The 19,696-nt window shown below is 52.3% G+C and overlaps 1 protein-coding gene across 2 annotated transcripts; it reads right to left on the minus strand.

Moving 5' to 3' along the window:
• Window positions 1-183: 183 nt before the first annotated feature.
• Window positions 184-10,485, minus strand: DLK2 (delta like non-canonical Notch ligand 2). 2 transcript variants are annotated; one of them, XM_071548011.1, is made up of 6 exons: window positions 10,394-10,485; window positions 7,768-7,869; window positions 6,117-6,180; window positions 4,167-4,297; window positions 3,414-3,558; window positions 184-2,893 (listed from the first exon to the last, which is right to left on the minus strand). In XM_071548011.1, exons 2-6 carry the CDS (start codon window positions 7,838-7,840, stop codon window positions 2,116-2,118), a joined length of 1,191 nt encoding a protein of 396 aa, XP_071404112.1. In that variant the 5' UTR covers window positions 7,841-7,869; window positions 10,394-10,485; the 3' UTR covers window positions 184-2,115. The 2 variants fall into 2 exon arrangements, with proteins under 2 accessions (XP_071404112.1, XP_071404111.1); XM_071548010.1 differs by lacking the exon at window positions 10,394-10,485 and adding an exon at window positions 9,984-10,118.
• Between the last annotated feature and the right edge of the window lie 9,211 nt (window positions 10,486-19,696).

Below are 19,696 nucleotides of genomic sequence, written 5' to 3' on the forward strand. Positions count from 1 at the left end.
GTCCTTGTCCCTTTTCTTCTCCTGACACATGCTTCCTTGTGAGATACAGGAGTAGTGCCCACCCACTCTGCACGAAGAACCCGACATGCTCCCTTCTGCTTTCAGATGGCACTGACCTTTCCAAGCCCAGAAGGTTGCATCCAGGGACCTTGCTGCTTTTCCTCCAGTTTACAGGGGAGAAAGCCTTCCCCTGAAGGACCAGAATGAAATTACATTAAAGGCTTCTAAGGCTAGTTTATTTCAAGACCACTTCTTCAAGGGAAACTCACTGTCCTTCCTGCCCTGCTCCCAGCTGCACAAACCCACAGCTGCTTTCAGTTTTAGGATATTGCGCTTCCCATCAGCACCCTTTAATTAGTCTTGGGTTTTCCCCTTATTCCCAACATTCTAATGGCAATGCCTAGTCTATGCACACCTTTGCTATGCTGTCCTGAGTTAGGTGCCATTCCTTTCCCTGAGGCTGCAGGAGCTATCTCCACCCCTGCAGCCACAGTCTGGGTTTGCATTCTTGAAGGAAGTGATGGAGATACTCATCAAGAACAAGTAGCCGAGCAACCTGCTCTACTTGGGTCTGCTGAGAGCAGGAGGTTGATGTCTAGAGGTCCTTTTCCAACTGAATTATTTTATGATTCTCTGACACTGTTTCTGGGCTTGTACTTGTTTTATTGGATAAAGATACATCATCCATCAATGTATTAAAAAAATAATCTTTCTGATGAAGCTGCAGTCCCCTCTCTCAGGTCTCCCTCCTGCCTAAGTGCTGACTTCTCGGCTCTCTTCACACTGTGATGAACCCAGGTCTGCAACCCTACAAGCCAGTAGTAGGGTTTGGGTTGTGGGAGGTTTTTTTCCCCACTGCTTAGTCCTCTGTACCTGTGAGGAGGCACAGAAACCCCTGGCCCTGACAGAGAGGCACTTATGGCTGCACACCAGACCAGCACAGGCTGAAACAGATCTAGTACAAAGGCTAAATGACCTGACCATCTACTGCCTCTTAGCTATGCCTGAGCAACAGTGGTAAAGGCAGTATCATGCCTGCTTCCTGTGGTTATTCCAGGCTTGGTAGCCTGTCCTGACATTCACTGTGGAGAGCTTAGCCTTTGTTCTATCAAGAAATGCTACAGTGGCTGATTTAAGGTTGGTGCCAGCTGCCTGCCTCAGAGTGAATTGGAGAGGAAAGGAGGACCTGGATCTTGTATTGCTCCTGAATGAGTCACAACACAGCTCCAGCCTTGTCTCCAGTTTCACCTATGAGGACATATGAAAAGGACCAGCTCAGGCCCAGGGGACCCCAGAGGGGAGCAAATAGTGAGGCAGAAGTGCACACTGCAGAGGTGAAGGAGCTTGGTCATTTATGGCTAGGACGGCTTGGTAAGTGGGTCAAAAAGACCCCTGGATCATCAGGAGGAAAGTATGGAACGTGTTTGTAATGCCAAGTCTGACAGCAAGAGGAAGGGGCATCAACAAAGGCAAAAGGGCATGAGGAAATATCAGATGATCTTCAGAGTCTCTTTGAACTGGGTCAGAACCACAAGGCCAGGAAGAAAGGATGTTTGCTTGGTCCCTGGGGCCATGGCATCTGAAATGACAGCCTCCAGAAACAGTGAGGAACTACCCCATCCAGTACTGGGGCAGGGAGGCCACTATCCCAAAGGCCCCAGAAGAAACACCCCAACACCAGCAGAAAAGAGCGCAAGCCCCTTCCAGTAGTCACAGAGAGGAGTTATAAAGGGCCTGGCAGTATTTCGGTTTGCAAGAGGGCTGTGCCCTCCTCAGCACTACCTGTCCTGTTTCTGAGCACTCACGTTTGATGATACTTGCACTGCATGGCATGGGCTGCCTCAAGTGGCATGCCACTGCTCCCTTGCAGGTCTGGCCCAGCACAGCCCTTTCAGATGCCCATGGATGCCAGCTGAGCCAGCCAGGCAGGAGACAGCTCAGACCCAAGCAGGTCCATCACACCAATGCTTAACACCCAGGGTTTCATTGATGTGTTCGCTGCCCTGGAACCTCTTCCCCGCTGCCTGGTTGGTGACAGTGTGGCTCCCCAGGATGCAGTTTGAGGGGTTAGCCAGCATGATGACCTCCCAGCACCTGGTTCAGAGTCCTCACAGCTCACAGCTCTGTTGTCTTCCTTGGCTCAATCAAGATGGTGTTGAGCATGCCCACCTGGCACTCCTGGTCTTGGAGCTTCCTTGCAGCTTGAGAAGGGCTTTGGCACCAGTTTGACCTCTGACGGCCCCTCTGCCAGTTCCTCAGCATTAGCAGGACAGTGATGAGGACCAGCACTGCTGTCAGCACTCCGAACACCAGCACCGTCACCAGCTGGGCTTCGCTCAGCCCTGAGTCCCTTTGGGTCACCACCTCCTTCACAGAGATTTTCAACAACCCTCCCCCCGGCTCTTTCTCACTGTGGTTAGCCACACGCCGCCCTGTGACCACGGTCCTGACAGGCTCCGGCTGTGTCACCCCTGGCATCTCGCTGGTGGTGCTTTTCACAGCCCCGCCATTCTCATGGTTTACAGAGTGATAGGGAGGAGACCAGGTGGGCTCAGGGACGGAGATCTCGCACGTTTTGCCAGTGAAACGGTCAGGACACAAGCAGTCATAGTCATTGATGCGGTCATAGCACTTTGCTCCATTTTTGCACGGCTGGCTGGCGCAGTCATTGATGTTGATTGTGCAGAAACGCCCTTCAAAGCCCACCTGGCACTGGCAGGAGAAGCGGTTGATGCCGTCGTGGCAGGTGGCACCATTGGCACAGGGGCGCATCAGGCAGTCGTCCACGTCATGCTCACAGAGAGCCCCCACAAAGCCCGCGAGACACCGGCAGGTGAAGTTGCTGGCAAAGCCATTTTCATCTTGACATTGTCCACCATTCTTGCATGGAGATCTGTATGAAGAAAGCAAGGATGGGTTATCGCCCTGGAGAGCAAGCAACTTCCCTCACCCCAGGGAGGCAAGCACATAGTACTGCTTGCATGGTCAGTGTGTCCAGCACCAGGTCTCTCCATGGGGGCAGCTATCTCAAGGAGAAGACCAGGTGGGAATTTTTGTTGCCTTGAGTGAGAGGTTGTGGGACCTCCTTAAAGGCTGTGGCCTTCCATGGGTCCACCACCCACCAGGGAAGGTCTTCAGCCAAATGATCTGATGAGGAAACACACTCTCCTGATGCTCCCCAAAGGCATCACATGTGTCGGCTCATCACACCTACAGCAGTGAGGGACAGGAGTCTATTCAGATTGCAACAAAGACCTTGTTCCAGTGGGACCATGCAGAACACACTGCTAAACCAAAGCCAAAGATGATTTTGACTTAACTCCATTGGTGCATGGAAATCCACAGATAATGAGCTAAGCTGGGCCTCCACTTGGCAGTGTGTGACCCAAAGTTAATGCTGTCTGTAATCTCACCCTGCCTTCTCACATGGCCCTGTCTTCATCTCACAGTCTTTTCCATGGAAACCTTCTGGACACAAGCAGGAATATTCCCCATCTCGATCATAGATGCACTGAGCCCCATTCTGGCATGGGGACTGGTGTTCGCAAATATGTATGTCTGAGGGGGAAAGAAAAAGGTGAGAATTAGGCAAAAAAGAGGGTTGATGTGGCCAACTGTGTGAAGACAACCCATCAAACCCACTGGGGAAGGAGAAATGAAAGGAGCTTCTCCCTCCTCCCCTCCAATGGGCACCTGCAGCAACAGCAGTGCAGTGCCCACATGGTCATGGAAGATGCTGTGCATGCCATCTCTCTGGACAGTCGAGACCCCATGCTGAAAAGGAATCTCTGAGGGTGAAGAAGGGGAGTCCACCAGCTACCTGCTGAGGGCAGGAAGCTCTGGGGAAGCAGGGGAAGCTGCCTGGAGTCCTGTCACAGCATGAGAAATGCAATGAGTTCATCTGTTCCATTTCCTGAAGCTGACCAGTGTTATGCTAGCTCTTGTCATGCAGCCAGGGAGCAGGTGCCGGCAGCCTGACCTCTTCTGCAGGAAGGGAATGGTTCCAGCTGTGGCAGCCAGGCAATATCCTATCTCCCAGGCAGCCCAAGCGGCATCGCCCAGGTGGATTCTGGCTATATTGGCTATGGTGGCTCACACATCCATGCAGTATGTGCTGGGCTTCTGCCCTCAGCACCAGAGGCTGGGATGTCTAGCCTGTGACTCACCTTTGTCACAGAACTTGCCGGCCCAACCGGTGTGACAGATGCACTGCCAAGGCTGGTGGCACGTCCCATGGAGACACCCTGGCATACGCACACACTCCTCGCAGTACTCTCCCTCCCAGCCAGGATCGCACCTGCGGAACAGGACATAGCAGCACAATAAGACCCAGTCAGGTGCTGTGGAAAAGCTGCCTGTGTGCCCTGAAGGGTCACTGCAGATACGGCAGTGCTCAGAAACCCTCCCAAAGGCCCCTGTGGACCTGCTGACTCCCTCCTCCAGGGAAGGTCAACACTGACACCTCCTTTTTCCAAGGAAGCAAACAGACAGAGCAGGAGCAGACTTCCTCTGCAGCCAGGGAGGGTGAGGGGCCAGAAACAGAGCTCAACAGCTTCTACTGCCCACGTCCCTCTGCCTTCCTCCAGCCAGCTGCTCTGTATACACCACTGCATTAGCTCAGCAATTCCTGCACCTCCCTCATTGTGCAGCCAGTCTGACAGGCACAGAAAAGCCTATCCCTAACCCTGAACTCCCTGAGGAAAAGCAACAAGAGGCCCCTTAGATCCACGTGTTTCACTGCACCCCTTTGCATTATAATGTGTGTCATTTTTTTGTCCAAAGTGCACTGTAATCCAACTGTGAAACCTTGCTTGCCATGGCTGGTGTACAGAACAGACTTATTAGCCAGCTCACAAGGGCAGTACAGTGGTAAAACCTGCAGCACACCATGAGCCTTCTGGTCCCAGGAGAGTAGGGTAGTGGCAATTACAGTGGCAGGCATCCCTCAGACCTGCCAGCTCCAAGGGGGAAATCAAATGATAACAAGATTAAAACTGAGTGGAGGTGGCACCAAACCACAACAAAAGCTATACTCAAACCAGCATGAAATTGAACCTAACAAAACCAACACAGTTTCTAGAGTAAGGAAGGGGGTTCATTTTCATGGCTGTGGCTTATTTCAGTGCCATGTGTGATGCCTGCAGCTTTGTCAGTCTGGCCCAAGGCTGCACTTTCACACCTGGGCTGGCTGTTGTCACTGCATGTTGTTCCAAAGAGATGAGGAATGAGGCAAATGGTTAAAAAATAAATATGTATGTTAATTAGAGGCTTTTTGATGGGAATGGAGGTGATACCATGTGCCTGATAGAGTCTGTGAAAATGCACTTGTACGTGGACAGCCCTGAGCTTACACAGGGCTGAGGATAACGCCTACCCCTCAGTACCTGCAGGAAGGAGGTGTCATCAACTCTTCCCCTTCTCTAAAAGGAAGATCACCAACCTAAAAATTGTCAGGGAGTGGGCCAGGTAAACAGCCAAGTCTCCCTGAGCTTTGATCCTGTGGGATCTGGTCACCAGCTGGAGCTGACATGCCAGGGATCCCACATATATTTCTGCTGCAGTAGCCCCCAACTTGCTGGTAAGCCCTTTATGAAAACATCCAGAGATCCTCACCACAGCCCAGGCTGCTGAGAGAGGACCACTGATGCCCTCAGTTATGTGCATGCTGGCAGCTCTTCTCTTCCATGCCCTCAGGGAGAGCATCTCCACCTCAGCCAGTGAGGAGGCCAAGCAAGCTGGGCAACCCCCATGCCTGCCCTGCTGCCTAGTGACTTTCCCCATTGCACCTTAACCTGAAGGCTGTCTCCAATCACCCAGGCATGGCTGGGCTGTTCTAGGCTCCCATCTACACGAAAAGGGCTCAGCAGAACAACACTGGTCAGTGTGTGAAAGTAGAGAACCTGGAAAAAGTGGAGCAAAGGCTGGATGGGACCAGCAAGAGGCTAAGGGATCAAAATTGCCCCTTCTAGAGGGTGTCAGGTAAGAAGAGAGCAGAGTCCTCGATTTTAGGTGTGGGTGAGTGGAAGAGGGCAGGGGTGTAGGTACCAGGGACAAAGTAACAAGGGAGGCAGAGCAGTTACAGTCAGGAGCAGCAGAGAGCTAAAGACAAGCCGTACCTGCACTTCCCATCCTGGTCACAGCAGCCATGGGCGAGATTACAGCGCTCACTGCAGTCATCACCTACAAAGCGGGTAAGATGGGGTTGGGTTAAGCAGAGACTACAGATAACTCCAGATCTGCCTGTGGCCCTGCTGGCTCACAGCTTCTTTTTCCTTCCTAAGTGTTCATCCTGCCCTTCCTAAGGTGGGGGACCTCCCTTTCAACATCTGGATGCCACACAAGAGATGAGGATTTCACACTAACCCAAGCAGTGATAACACTGTCTTTACTGAGAAATGGGACCCTGCTTCAAAACTAACCAGTCTCTGGTTGTCTTCCCCACCCTCTCTCTGCTTCTTCCCTTAGATTGTGGGCCCTTCTAGGCAAGAGCTGGGATTGCCTGTGTATTAAGGCAACTTGTGTAATAGGGGCTGACCCACCTAGGACCTTAGTTCCAAAGTCATGCAGCAAGTATGGTGGGAAAGCTCAGGGCCAGGTACTGCAAGGAGCACAAAGGGACTGAGGATAAAAATGGAAGGAATGCTTCCTCTTTATCTCCTAGGATGTTGCCACCCCCAGGGGCAGCTATTGACACAGGACAGTCTGGTTGGGGGTCCTGCCCTCCCCCAAGACCCAGCTACCTGCACTCCTCTTCCAGCATGAGAGGCAGGACTGACCATCACATGGAGCCATGTATCCAGTTCTGTTTATTTATTTAAAGGCCACAAAAGCTGTAACTGAGCTGTGGTCTCGCTATGCTACTTCTCATCTTCTGCTTGGTGCTGGCCTGCTTTCACCAGCCAGGTGTCCTCTTTCATCTCCACCTTCCCCTCTTCCCATCACTTGCTTGCATCTTAGCTCCACAGGGGAGCTAGTTCACTTCGGCTCCATGAGCAGTAAAACATGAGCAAATGTCAGGAAGCAGGGAGCTCCTCCAGAAGCCCAGTGCAATCCCGGGCCAGGTCCAGGAGATGAACACTCTCACCTGGCTAAGCTCCTCTATCCTGGACTGGGACAGGTTAAAGCTCCTGTGGAAAGAGGAGTGCTCAGGCTTTCCCCAAGCAGCATTTTGTGCTGCCAACAAAAGTGAGCAGGGGAAGAAATCCATTGTGCATGTGATTTTCCTGCAGTGAGGCAGCAGGTCCCACTGCTCAGGATAGCAGCCTTGCAAAACAAGCCACTGTGGAGCTGGAGCAGCATCCTGGGATTGCTCAGCCCCAAGCCTGGGTACGTTCATCTTTCCTGTTTGTAACAATCTCCCCTCGCAGATGGTTTTGGGAATTCATTGCTTATCTGGAGTAGAGGGAGAGTAAACTAATATTTGGGAAGGGATTTTGTCTCATTGGATCCAGTTTTGGAACCTTCTTTCCCCTCATCCTGCCTCCCTGAACAGGCTGAACGGTTCAGGACTCCATTCACGGTGAGAGAGCAGTAGGACCTCTCACTACCAGTCTGCTCAGGCACTGCCACCCCTGTGGATACCCGGGCAAGGATTTCTACAGTTGCCACCAGTCACCCCCAGGTTATTGATGACCAAGCAGCATTTTCTGCTATTCCAGGTCAGGCCAGCTCTATTTGCATGGGAAACTGAAGAGACTTCATTAGTGCTAAGGACAGGTTTGGAAAGATGGATGGAAAAGAGAAGGACCCATGCCTACAGAGGCTCACCTTGCACAAGCTGATGATGGGCCAAGAGGATCCAAATCAAGGACATGAGCTGGAGACAGAAGCTCCTGAGCATGGTCAGTGTGGCCCCACCGAGCTGAACACCTACAGAGAGAAAAAGAGAAAGCTCAGCAAAACCCCTTGGCTCACACTGCAGCTTCACTTCACACATCCCTTCCTCTCTGCTGCCTGGGAGTTTTGAGTTGAAACATCCCATTTTGTACAAGCGTGTCACCACACTCTTCTCTGTCCTTCCAGACTCCTTTCTCTAAGGCAGTGTTGGAGGATTAAGAATCAAAAAGGCTTTAAAAATGTATATACAGGAGAACTGAATGAGCACACTCAGTCTTGAGCATATAGTAGCTTAGGCTGTTACCCCACATCTTGGTGCACCTGCCCCTCCTAGCTGCTGTCAAGAGAGCAGAAACCTTCAGAAATACCAGCCCAGCTGTGGAGACCTTCATCTTCCCTCCCTAGATCTGGGAGGCTTCAGCTTTGTGTTAAACAAGGTCCCTCCTGCGCATGTTTGAATGAATAGATGGGTTGAATCTTTTTTACAGCACCTAGGCTGCTTTTCAAACCCTGTAGGAGAGCAGGGAGTCAAGTAAGATCTAGCAGAAGGGCAGGTGGTAAACAGCAGCCCTCTTTCATTGTTCAAGCAAGAGTGAAGCGACAGGCACCAGAGCTGGGCTGCAGCCCGAGGCAGGAGAGGTGAACACGCGCCTCTCACTAGGTGCAGTCCTCTTCCTCAGCTGTCCTGCAGAGAGCCCCGTCGGTCCAAGCTTGGTTCCTGTACCCATCTATTTTCTGACTGCCTCCTGCGCTCTTGAAGTAACATTAAATACTTTCCAAAAATGCTTCATTCCCTCCCAGCCTTCTAGGGCTGTTAAAGGCAGGAAATTCGAAAGTGATATCATAAATATATTACTGTAACGAGATGGGAGGAGTTAAACAGTTCTGCTAGGAGGATGGTGGAGGTATGGAGCAGACTCTATCCAGCTGCGTGGGTGTGATGAACAGGGGCCATTCCACTTTCAGCTCTGGAAGGTTGTGCTGGGTTCATAGTTGCTTGAAAGACTCTTCAGATGGGGACAGAAGTCCTCCCACCCACCTACACATACACATGCATTGCAGGAAGAGGTTTTGGGGTCCCTGCTAAGAGCTTCACTTGTGTGAACCAGATAAAATAGCTCTCAAAAGCAAGAATGTTGCTCTAAGCATCTCTCCAGCAAACAAAACCATCACCCATGAAGGATGCGGCATTTTCAGAGGGACTACAGGACATTATTGTCACTGTCCCAGCCAAATCCCATCATGGATTGCTGCATTCTCCCTCCCCACAGTTCCCTTGTCACCACTGGGCAGTGGCAAACAGCTGCTGCATTTCAGGGAAGGGTGAAGCAATTCCTATGAAACTACTAAAACAATTTGGGGCTGAAACCAGTATCATGTTCCTTCAGGACTATGAGGAGCATAACCTCTGACCACATGTCATTGCAAAGGCACTTTCCCTCATGGCTCCCCACTCGAAGCACAGCCTCTCAGACATCCTCCTGAGGTAGCCACTCCACGGGCGCTGCTCCCAACTCCCCCGCGGGGCCGCCCCGGACCCCGGCATCCTGGGGGCAGCTGGTGCCCAAGAGAGGTGTAAGCAGCTCCCACCTGGGCGGGCCTGGCTTTGGGACGCAGGGACCCAAAGAGAGAGGGAGCTCCCTCTGTCCCACTCCTTTGCCTCAGCAAGTTGGGGGCCACCAGCCCTCCAGTGCCTGCGAGGATGCCTCCAGGGTCTATTAACCTCCCCCTCGGGGGTATTTGAAACCTCTGTACGATTGGGGGCTACCAGGGACAGCCCCAGGACGGAGAGTATCAGACCTTGTCTTTAGTCTGAGAGCTATCGGGACCTCTCCGGACTGGGTGTCCGGGGACAGGGTTGCGAACCCGGAGGATGCCGCGCCGCTGCGTTTCGCAGCTCCAGCCCCCCCGCCGCCCTTCCCCCTCATCCCGCGGCTTTGGGACCACCCCAAGCCCCAGTGCCCCGCGGAGGGGCACGGCCGCGGGGGTGCCTCGCTCTTCACGCCACCTCACGGCCGTCCCCGGAGAGCAGTCCCCACGGAGCCCCGCCGGTTCCCCTGCGGCCGGAGCGGCGGCGGAGAAAGCGGGGCCGGATTGCGAGGCTGCCGGTCCCTGCGGCGCTGAACCCCGCCGATCCCCCTGCTCACCTCGGCGACGCGGCGTGTCGTGGGGCTATCGCGGGGCGCGGCGGCGCGGGGCGGCCATGCCCGGTGCGGCAGCGGCGGGGCTGGCGAGGCGCGGGGCTGCGGAGGGAGCTGCCGCCGCGTGTGCCGCGCCGCTCCGCCCGCCGCCGCCGCCGCCGTGCAGCCCCGGCCGCCTGCCAGCGGCTGCGTGTGCCTGCACATCCCCGCTCCCTCCCCGGGACATCCCGCCTCCCGCCGCCCCAAACCGCAGGCAGCCCCCGACCCGGCCCGCCCTGCCCGCTCACCCCTGCCCGCTCACCCCTGCCCTGTTCCCGCCGCCGGGGGCGGGGGGCTCCCGGTACAGCCCCACGCGAGCCCGCCCGCCCCCCACCGCCTCGGGGGGGCTGCCTCTGCGAGGGCTCACCGGTACCGACCCGCAGTGGATGGAGGGGTGTGCCGGGCTGGCGGGCCCACCCCCCCGGACTTGGCCTTGCTGGGGAGACCGCCGCCCGGGGCTCGGGGGCGGCTGCAGCGCTCGCCCCCCTGGCTTGGGTAGGGCTCGGTCCCGCCGCGGCCGGGCGCCCGCGGGGCACTCCGCCTCCCAGCCTGATGTCTCTCCCAGAAATAGGTGCGCGATGATTTGAGCCTTAATTTCTCTCAGATTATCTGAAATAATAATAATAGGCAACAAAGCTTCCTGCAACCCCCCCCCGAATGACTTCGGGGGCCACTAACACACCTACACTGTCTAAACTGTTGGCGTTAAGAAGCCCAGTCCTTAAAGATGCCATGTTGAATGGTCGTGCCACAGGAAGGAAGCCATTCAGCGAAAGATGTGGTCCCCAGCACTTCTCTCGCTGCTGCTCACAAGCCATGGACACCAGCATCTCGGTGAACAATAAAACAACCCTGAGAGAAGGTCTGGGCTGTCACATCTTCAGAGGGAACAGCTGCCCACTCTCCTTCTCACCTTGCATGGCCTTTCTGCTACTTGACAAGATCATATCTGTCGCCTTCAAAGGTCCTAGCAATCCTTAATTAGATTACAAGTTCATCTCAGCTAGCCCTCTTCTACACCTGCACCCCTCGAGATTTGCTGTTTTCCACCAGGAAGAAAGAACTATGTCCTACAGGCACTTAGTGGATGATTCCACATTCCATCTCATCTCACTGGACAAAGCTCAATCCATCCCTGCTTTCACCTTCTCCAGCCCGCCCCCTTCTCCCCACCCTCTGCAGTTCCTAACCCCAGCACCATGCACCCTGTGGCAGCTGTGGATGGCTCTGCGGGCCCCAGGACCTTAGGAGAGCCCAACAACCAGCAGCCCCATCAAAGCCCAGCTCTCTGCTGGCTTTCACTGTGGTCCCCTGCTTGCTCCATCCTCAGCAGGTCTGGACAATGTAACATGACTGAGCAATACAATGGGGGCCTACCACCCTGCCCACTGCTGTAGGAGCTGCCTTCTTCCTGCCTCTTTCCTGCTCTCCTGTTGCCCAGAAGCACCATTCCTTTCCTTGCTGCCTCCTCCTGTCTCCATCACCCCTCCTGACTGTTTCATGAGGGACAGACAGATTCAAACCTCCTGCTGCTGAGGCTGCTCCATCAGCTCTTCAGGTACTTATGAGACAGGTGTGCACCAGCTTTGTTCTGAGATGCTTCCTGTGGTTCTCCATCCATTCTCAGCCCCAGATCCTTCACAGCCAGCTCAGCCCGCTTTTGAGCACTGATTCCTACCATATTTGGGATTTACAGCAAAAAGGAGAGGGAGAGGCTGAGAACAAAGCATAGCTCCTGGTACCTGGTTTACAACCAGGCAGCCTCTGCTTAAGTCACTGCAGCTCTAGAACCTGGGAGGATCCACCTTTATCCCCTGGCCCCCATAGCACCCTGCCTTGCACTCTTTGCCAGTCATGGCTGAAGGCCAAGGTTTTACTGGTGACACCTCCAATGCTGAGTGCAGACTGCTCAGCCTCATCCTCACCTGCTCCTTGAAATCCTACTACCTATACTGACTGTCTCAGATACAACACCACCTCCTGCAACATCCTCACCTGCTCCTGCACTCCTCTGCTGGGATCTGCCCCCGTCCTGACTGTGCTGTACTGCAGTGTCATTGCACAGCCATGCCTGGGTGCTCTTAAACCTCACTTGGTTAAATGTGCCTAAGAAAGGATTCTGGACACTGTGTGTGCATTTGAAGGGGCAGAGAGGAGGGCACCTGCAGAGGAATCCCTGCTTATGTTGATATTCATAAGTATCTGTGTCCACAGCATGAATGCTGTGGCAGAGGGAGATGGGGTTAGATTACAGTCAGTGGACTGGGACACGTGTCTCTCCCTGTGCCACTTCTCCTGGAGATGAGAGCCATGCATGGGGTGAGGGCTGTCCAGTTTGTTGCTGAAGATCTGAATGCCAAAGAAGGGGAATGAAGAACAGAAACCAGGCTGGGATTTCAAAAGAGGTTATATGGGCATATCTGAGGAAATGGCTTTTGTGGTTTGGCTTTGCATGTGAGTATCACAGACAGAAGCAGGCAGGACTGGATGGGAGTAAAAAAGGTGAGTACAGAGGAGGGAGAAGGGGCCAAAAGGAAACCCTGAGCAATGTGGAGCTTGGGTGCATTCCTTCTTCCACACTGAAGGGGTTCTGTCCCACCTCCAGGAACAATCCCAAGTCTTAGGCTTCCTAGGTCAGACCCTGGGCTTCCCAGTATGATTCAAGTGTAGCAGTTCTAATTGCAGAACCAAGAAAAGGATGTCGGGGAGGGGATTCCCGTTCTTGGCTTAGACCCTGCTCTACTGGGCTCTGATCCCTGCTATGCCATCCCTAGAGGCGTCTCGGATGGAACAGCTGCTGGGTCAGAATTAGGAAGGATTTTTTCCTAGCCATAAGAGTCCCTCCATGGCTTTTCCCTCTGGTGAAGAAAATCCCACAAAGCAGGGACCCAGATTGGGAACTGGAGACACTTCTGCATTGTTCTCCCCTTCCAATGCATGCCAGACACAGACTCCCTCCCCTGCCGCCCTTTCAACACACCATCACCACTCAACGACAGAGGGAGGAATTACCTGTCAAAACCAGCTGGAGCTGCTTTCTTTTCTTCCAGCGTCTGGAACCTGCACCTTGGAGGCAGCCAGACATCGGGGGCAAGAAGCTGACGCTGGGCTGAGGGAACAGGTGATACTGCTTCTTCTCCTGCACTGAGGAGCCTTTCCCAGAGCAGGGAGGTAAAGGACCTCTTCCTTATGCAGAATCCCAGAGAAATTCAGCCCTTCCTGCCCACTCTAATCTCTTGAGAGAGGCAGAAAAGCAGCACAAACCAGATGGAGAAAGACTGCAAACACCTCTGAGATGCCAACTCAAATGATCATCCTCTTCAGCTCTTGCTCCGTGTCACCCTCTCTGCCTTACGCACGACACCAGCTCGGGGTCTCTAGGTTAAAACAAATGTTCTCCCCCATCCCACCCCCCGTGCTTTTCCCATTCCACCCCAGCCCACAACAAACAGCAGCTCGCTGGCCCTACAGCCATGTAACCCAACCCCAGCCATTGTTCCCCTTCCACAAGGTCTATATTTGACTTTGCAGCAGCACCGTGGCTGTGCGTGTGTGTGTGTGCGCGCGCGCGCGCGTGTGTGCACTCTCTGCACACACACGCTCTGATATTTGTTCAGAGCCTCATTCCCCAGATGCCCGGGATTGCTTAGAAATAGCTTCCATGGGCAGTAGGTGTTTGTGCCTTCAGTGGGGAAGTGGAGGGGGCAGGCGAAAGAGAAGTAGGGAGAGGGTGAAGGTCAAAGGTGGAAAACCTCCTGGCTCTTCTCTCCCAGTCTGCATCAGCTCAATGAGCTGCCACTCTCTGGAGCATGGCTGGGCTGGCAGGCAACAGTGTATGCACTCCACAGTGGAACTGGTGACATATGTGGAAAATGATGGAGAAAAGGACAAGCTATGGTCTTGGTGAATCTATCCTGTCATCATGCTCTAAGTTTTGCTCTCTGGTAGAAAAGTTCAGCCTCCAAAAGCCCCTCAAACCTTCCTTGGTCTGGTGACTGAGGCCACCAGAAATGCCATTGTGGAGAGAAGTACCCAATTCCCTTGGCCTGGTGGCTCTGCAAGGGGTGACTCAGTGAATGGCAGCTGCCTTTGGATTCACTTTCCTATGTTTCAGTATTGCATTAAGGGGTAGCCACACTGGGTTACCCCAGGATGTATACTGTGTTTTCCCAAAGGCTCCAGGAATGCTGCCCAAACCCAATGTCATATTCCCTGTGACCCCAGAGTCTCTGGGAACACTGCCTAGGCTTGGCATGAGCCTCTTTTTTTGCTTATTTTGCAACCTGCCAAGACATAAGGCAAAATGAGAAATAAGTGCAATCAAAATGAATGACAGGTAGGATTGCTTTTATCCTAAACGCTGATGATCCAGGCAACTCATTGCCACTGGGTAACAAGAAAAGATGTTCATTAAAAAACCTGACTAGACATTTATATAGACAATAAGAATAAATAGGAATGAACTCCAAAAAGCTATAAACTCTCTTGCTCCAGGGCATTGAATATGAGTTCTAGGCCATGGAATAAGTAGTACCTTTCCACAAGGGCAGGTTCTGCAGTAAGTTTGTGCAGGGCAATGCTCATACCTTCCTCTGAGCTGTGTAGACCCAGTCCTGGGAGAGGATGGATGCTGGGCATAAGGAGGCACCATACATGCATATGCACTGAACAGAGGAGTGGCCCAGCCCCTTCTTCTGTCACCAAGGCCAAGGCAGGATGGACTGTGAGGATGCTCCAGTGGTGCCCAAAATGTCCAGGAGAGGCAATACCCAGGTGTTCAGAGCCAAGCCTCTGATCACCAGCTTGACTCGCCTCCTTTCTGAGCCAGCTGCAGGGAGTCCCTCATCATCAGGGCTGCTGTTTCCTGAGGGGTGGTCTGCAGCCTGCTCTGGCCTTCAGGCATCTGCTTTGTTTGGACTAGCTAAAATCAGAATATGGGAGAATGAATGTGTCATTGCAATGGGCTTGAGCTCAGTACCTGACAGCCTCCAAACTTGCTGTGAGTAGCTGGAAATGTAAACTTAAGTCACAGTTTCCTTTGAGATATAAATTCCCTGAGTCCATCCTCAGTACTTCAATCAAAGACAAGACAAAGCCACCTGTGAATAAAATAAAAATAGAAAATAAAAGATTAAATACTGAAGGCAAAAGGACTTAGACTTGAAGAGGGAAGGAAAGAGATGGAGGTATGTACAGAGGGTGATTAGAGAAAAGATATTTTGCCTGAGCCCCCACAGCTCAACAAGCTGAGTCAACCCCCTCAAAGATCCCTTCTCAGTGTGAGATCTTGTTTTGCCCTGTTATTTCTGGCTTCCCTCCACAAGCATGTGTGATGGCTAATGTTAGGGCTCTCCCAAGGGCACTGACTTCAGGGGTGTATCCATTCCCCCCACCCGCTTCCTGCTGCTGAGAGGACACCTAGAAGGACAGGAGTGGGAAGGAGACGTCTGCCAGGCTTTCTCTTGTTGGCACACACTCGTGGGTGCCTCGAAGCCTGACTTCAGCTATGCTGTCTCCCTTTGCCTTTCCAGCTGGCAGCTCTAGCAACAAAACCTCCCAGTCTTACTGGGAGCACATGACCATTTAATGGGAAAATCTTAAAACAAATTTTTTGAGCTTTCCTGGTGCTTGCCTCTGAGCTTGCTCATGGATATTTACAGATGTTGGCGTAGTTTGGTGCTTGCAGTGAAACCTGGCAGACAAACCTGTTGCAGAGAATTTCAAGGTCATTTTATGAAACTGTGGCCTATGCTTAGAAAGACTTGAACCCTGGTTGCAGAGGAGTCCGTAATTAGAAGCTCCAGGGGATGTGGACGAGTGTTGGGGGGCAGGTTAATTGCAGACTGTCTCCTTGGCCTTCAGCAGCTCCCGTGAAGCAGAGAAGCAGTGTTCTCAGCCAAGAACCAAGCGTGTCCTAGGGAAAGGTAATTCCTCCCCAGCCTGCCTGGACCCGTCCCTATAAACAACCAGAGCTGCTCAAGGAGAGCAGTGCTGCAGATTTCACCAAAAAGAAAGGTCTCTGTGAGCTTGATGCACGCGCTGGGCATGCAGAAGGGCTCCTTGGGATACAACACACAGCCATGTGCCTCTACCTGAAAGAGTCTGTGAGTCCCTGCTCTGCCCTCAGAAGGCTTGGGGCATCACCTACCTCCCTCCCCATTCGTGTACTGTGGTGAAGTGCCAACCCCAACACCCAAGTGTGTGGTATCCTCCCCTTGGCATGCAGGGGAACACTCTGCCCAAACCTGGGCGACACCCCATTTGCCTGCACATCTGGAGAGCTGGTGTCACACCTAAGCCCTCCACCACCTCCTCATATGCTCCAGTGAGACATCCTCCCCCTTTCTCTCCACATACTTTGAACTCAGTTCATTTCAAACACTTCATTAGCATGACAAGCTAAACAAGTTTCAACGAAGGGGAAGGGAGGCAGAGCCCCTTGAGTCTTGGTCTGAGGCTTACACCATGATTCCAGCCTTTGCTTTCCATGGGGTTTTGCCTTGCATTGGAGCAGCCATCCTGCCTGTCAGGTATTCACTCCTTCACCAGGGTAAATCACCGGAATGAGAGGGCCCTTCAGCCTCCTCTTGCACAGCAGCACTCATGCTGGATTTAGCACCCACTGGGGCAAAGGCTTTACAGTGAATGTTGGTGGGGCTCAGGTGAAGTTGCTGGGAGGAGAAATTGTGCAGTGTTGTAGCAGCTCCTTCAGTAGGGAGCTCACCTCAAGGAGCAGTGCCATCTGTGATGTGGGTCCCAGGTAGGAACTGAATTTTTCTGGAAGAATACCTTGTATAAGGTCACAGCCATGCAGAGTGAAAGCTGGAGGCACCTGTGCAGGGCTCAATGCAAGAGCTGGGATGGTGACGTGGAGCTGGTGGTGAGCATAGAAATGAGTGGGATGCCACAACCAAATACTTGAGGTCAGAAAATCCCAATTTCAGCTACCTGCCCCCAGGAGTGATGCAGCCAGCACACAGTGCAAAGAGTACAAATCCACCACTGCCAGGCTCTGCACTCCCTGCCCACACTGAAATACTGCACTGGGACAAGAGGCAAGAGCTCGCTGTTACTGCACAATTTTATGGCTAGCTAGAAATGGCCAGTAGGGGTCACCGATATGTATTTATTTTATTCTATTTTTATACATACGCATTTACAAATATACAAAACATGCAGAGGCAGGAACTGTAATGGGCAAGTGTTGATGTGCAGTGTAATTTCCAAGTATACGAGCTGGGGGAAAGTGCCCCGTATATGTCTGAAATAGAGGTGCAGGCTGTGCATCGTGGTTTGCTCAAACCCTGTGATGGCATGAAACCACCCAGCCACACCAAGTGTTGCGATATTGCAATGGTGGGTTTCTGTCATTGTTCTTCAGTTCTGCCTTTGTCCTTCATTCTGTATCACCAGAAAGGCTTTGAGAGAGATTCAAGAGATTCAGAGTCAAGCCTTGGGGGCAGGATATTGTGTCTGCTTGTCTTTCAGTGCAGTGCCCAGCACAATTACATCTCAGCCGTGATGGCTGCCTTTAGGCAGTCCCATAAGACAAACAGCACTTTGGGTTGGGATGGATCAGTGCACTTCTGTTCTTCAGCCACTGCTACTGAGGATCCTGAGAGCAAAGTGTTTGCTTGTGAAAAGACTCCAGGCTTGTTTTGAGTGTGGCATCTCAATTGAGTTCAAAGTGAGTCCCAACCCTCACTCTTATGTAGTGGGATGGACTGAATTATACACGTGGGTATGTTATTAGCAACTGTTTTATTGGCAGGGTGTATTTTTCTGGTAGGTGTATGCTCCAGGCATACTGGCAGGATGTTTTGGCTGTCCAATTCGGCATCCACAGACTTGTTTGACTGTCCCAGGCTGGCTGTGTTTCACTGATCTTATTGTTCCTGAAGTGCTGCTATTTTTGAGTGCTGAGCATCTCTTGTACTGGCATATCTTTGAGTGAAAATTCTGCTCAAAGTAAGTCTCAAGTTTTTTGGTTCTGGTGGGCTCAGCCCATCCATGGAACCTCTGAAGGTTTCCCAGCTGAGGTCTACTGGGGAATACCCTGTGCAGCTGGAGTTAGGGAAGGAGGCAAGTGTTTCCTAAGTGTATCTCTTCAGCACTGCAGCATCCAACCTGGAGAAAATGGGACTTCATGCAACTCTCTGGCAGGTGACAGCCTCCAACTCAGCCCCCAAGGGGTGGTCCAGCACCCACAATCTTCCCTGCTTGACCTGATTTGGTGAGAAACTTGAGAGGACCAAGCCTGCACTGCCTTCTTCTGGCGGGGAGACATTACTTTTGGCATCTGCTTTTTCACGAGCCAAGACTGCAGGCACTTAAGAGGGATTTGTCCCTCCACAGGGTGGCACCTGCCCCTCCAGGGGTTCCTTTTATTCAGTTACAAGGGTCTATATAAAGTGCTGCCAGCTGGAAAGTATTTTGAAGAGATTCCTCCCTGCTCTCCACTAAGGGTTATAAATTCAGCTGGTATTTGAGAGAATCTCAAATGTACTTCCCGGACTGTTTGCTGAGGGCTTTACATCCGCCAGAGGCCCCTTAAAATAAAAGGATTATTGGGAGTCAAGTGTTAGATTACCTGGTGCTTGTTAATTGAACTTCAGAGGCTTTAGCGAGCAACTGGCTCTAGCAGGGAGCTGCACTTTGGTATTAATGGTGTTATATAAATGAACATAATGTAACCTAACGTCATGCTTCCGCATCATGCCACATCTCTGGGCTCAGGGCAGTGCTGAGTCCAGCTCACAATCATATCAGATATGATGAAAGGCAGGGTGGATATATGCGGAGAGGGAGAAGGATTGGGAATCAAGGCCTTTGGGATCTGAGGAGAGAGTGTTTTTCGGTGCTCAGAGCAGGTGACTGGTACTCAGCCAGCCCAAGTCCAATTCCTGTCTCCCTTTGGGGGTCTGATCTTGGGATCCGATTTTGAGAAGAGTTGAGTTTAGTGGAAGCAGTGAATGACAAGGCCATCTGAAAATCAAACTCTCTCCTTCCTGCAGAGCTTATTTCACCTAGACTTACAAAAATCTTGATGATCCTACTCTGACAAGTGACCAAAAGAAAGCAAAGTACTCTCATCATTGCAGCCATCAGTGTGCACCCACGGAAACCTGAACAGGCCACAACTGTGAAGGCTCCAAGGCAGCAAGACCCGGTGGAAACGAGAAACCCCATCGGCTATGAAAATTTCATCAGCTGGTGCTGTGGAAGCAAGAATCTGGAAGTGCAGAGCAGATGGGCAGCCTGGATTCTTGGAGCTATTGTCCTTCTGCTTGTTATCTGACTCCAGCACAGGGAGGATTTGGAGAATTTATGGGGGCACAAGTACCGAAGGCTTTCTTGAAATATCCCTGGCTGACGCGTGGTGTGGTGCAGACAGCACTTGCTGGGCTCACCGCAGACATTTTTGCACAATATTCCCAAGGTCATGGAAGTGGGGTCCTGCTGAGCACCTGTCTTTTATTGTGTAAGAGAGGGCACCATTTGGGCAGTTTGCAGTGCTGTGAGACTGGTACTACCTGAATGCAAATCTGAAGGCTTTGCACATGCAATAGTACATTGGAGGACATCATGCAAATACTGTCAGGACTTTCCTTAACCAGGCAAATTTCCTCTGGACCAGGCTCCATTATTTACTGTGTGTATAATCTATTCATGAGATGTAT

The sequence above is a fragment of the Pithys albifrons genome, chromosome 2 (assembly GCF_047495875.1).
Source record: "Pithys albifrons albifrons isolate INPA30051 chromosome 2, PitAlb_v1, whole genome shotgun sequence".
NCBI classification, from domain to species: domain Eukaryota; kingdom Metazoa; phylum Chordata; class Aves; order Passeriformes; family Thamnophilidae; genus Pithys; species Pithys albifrons.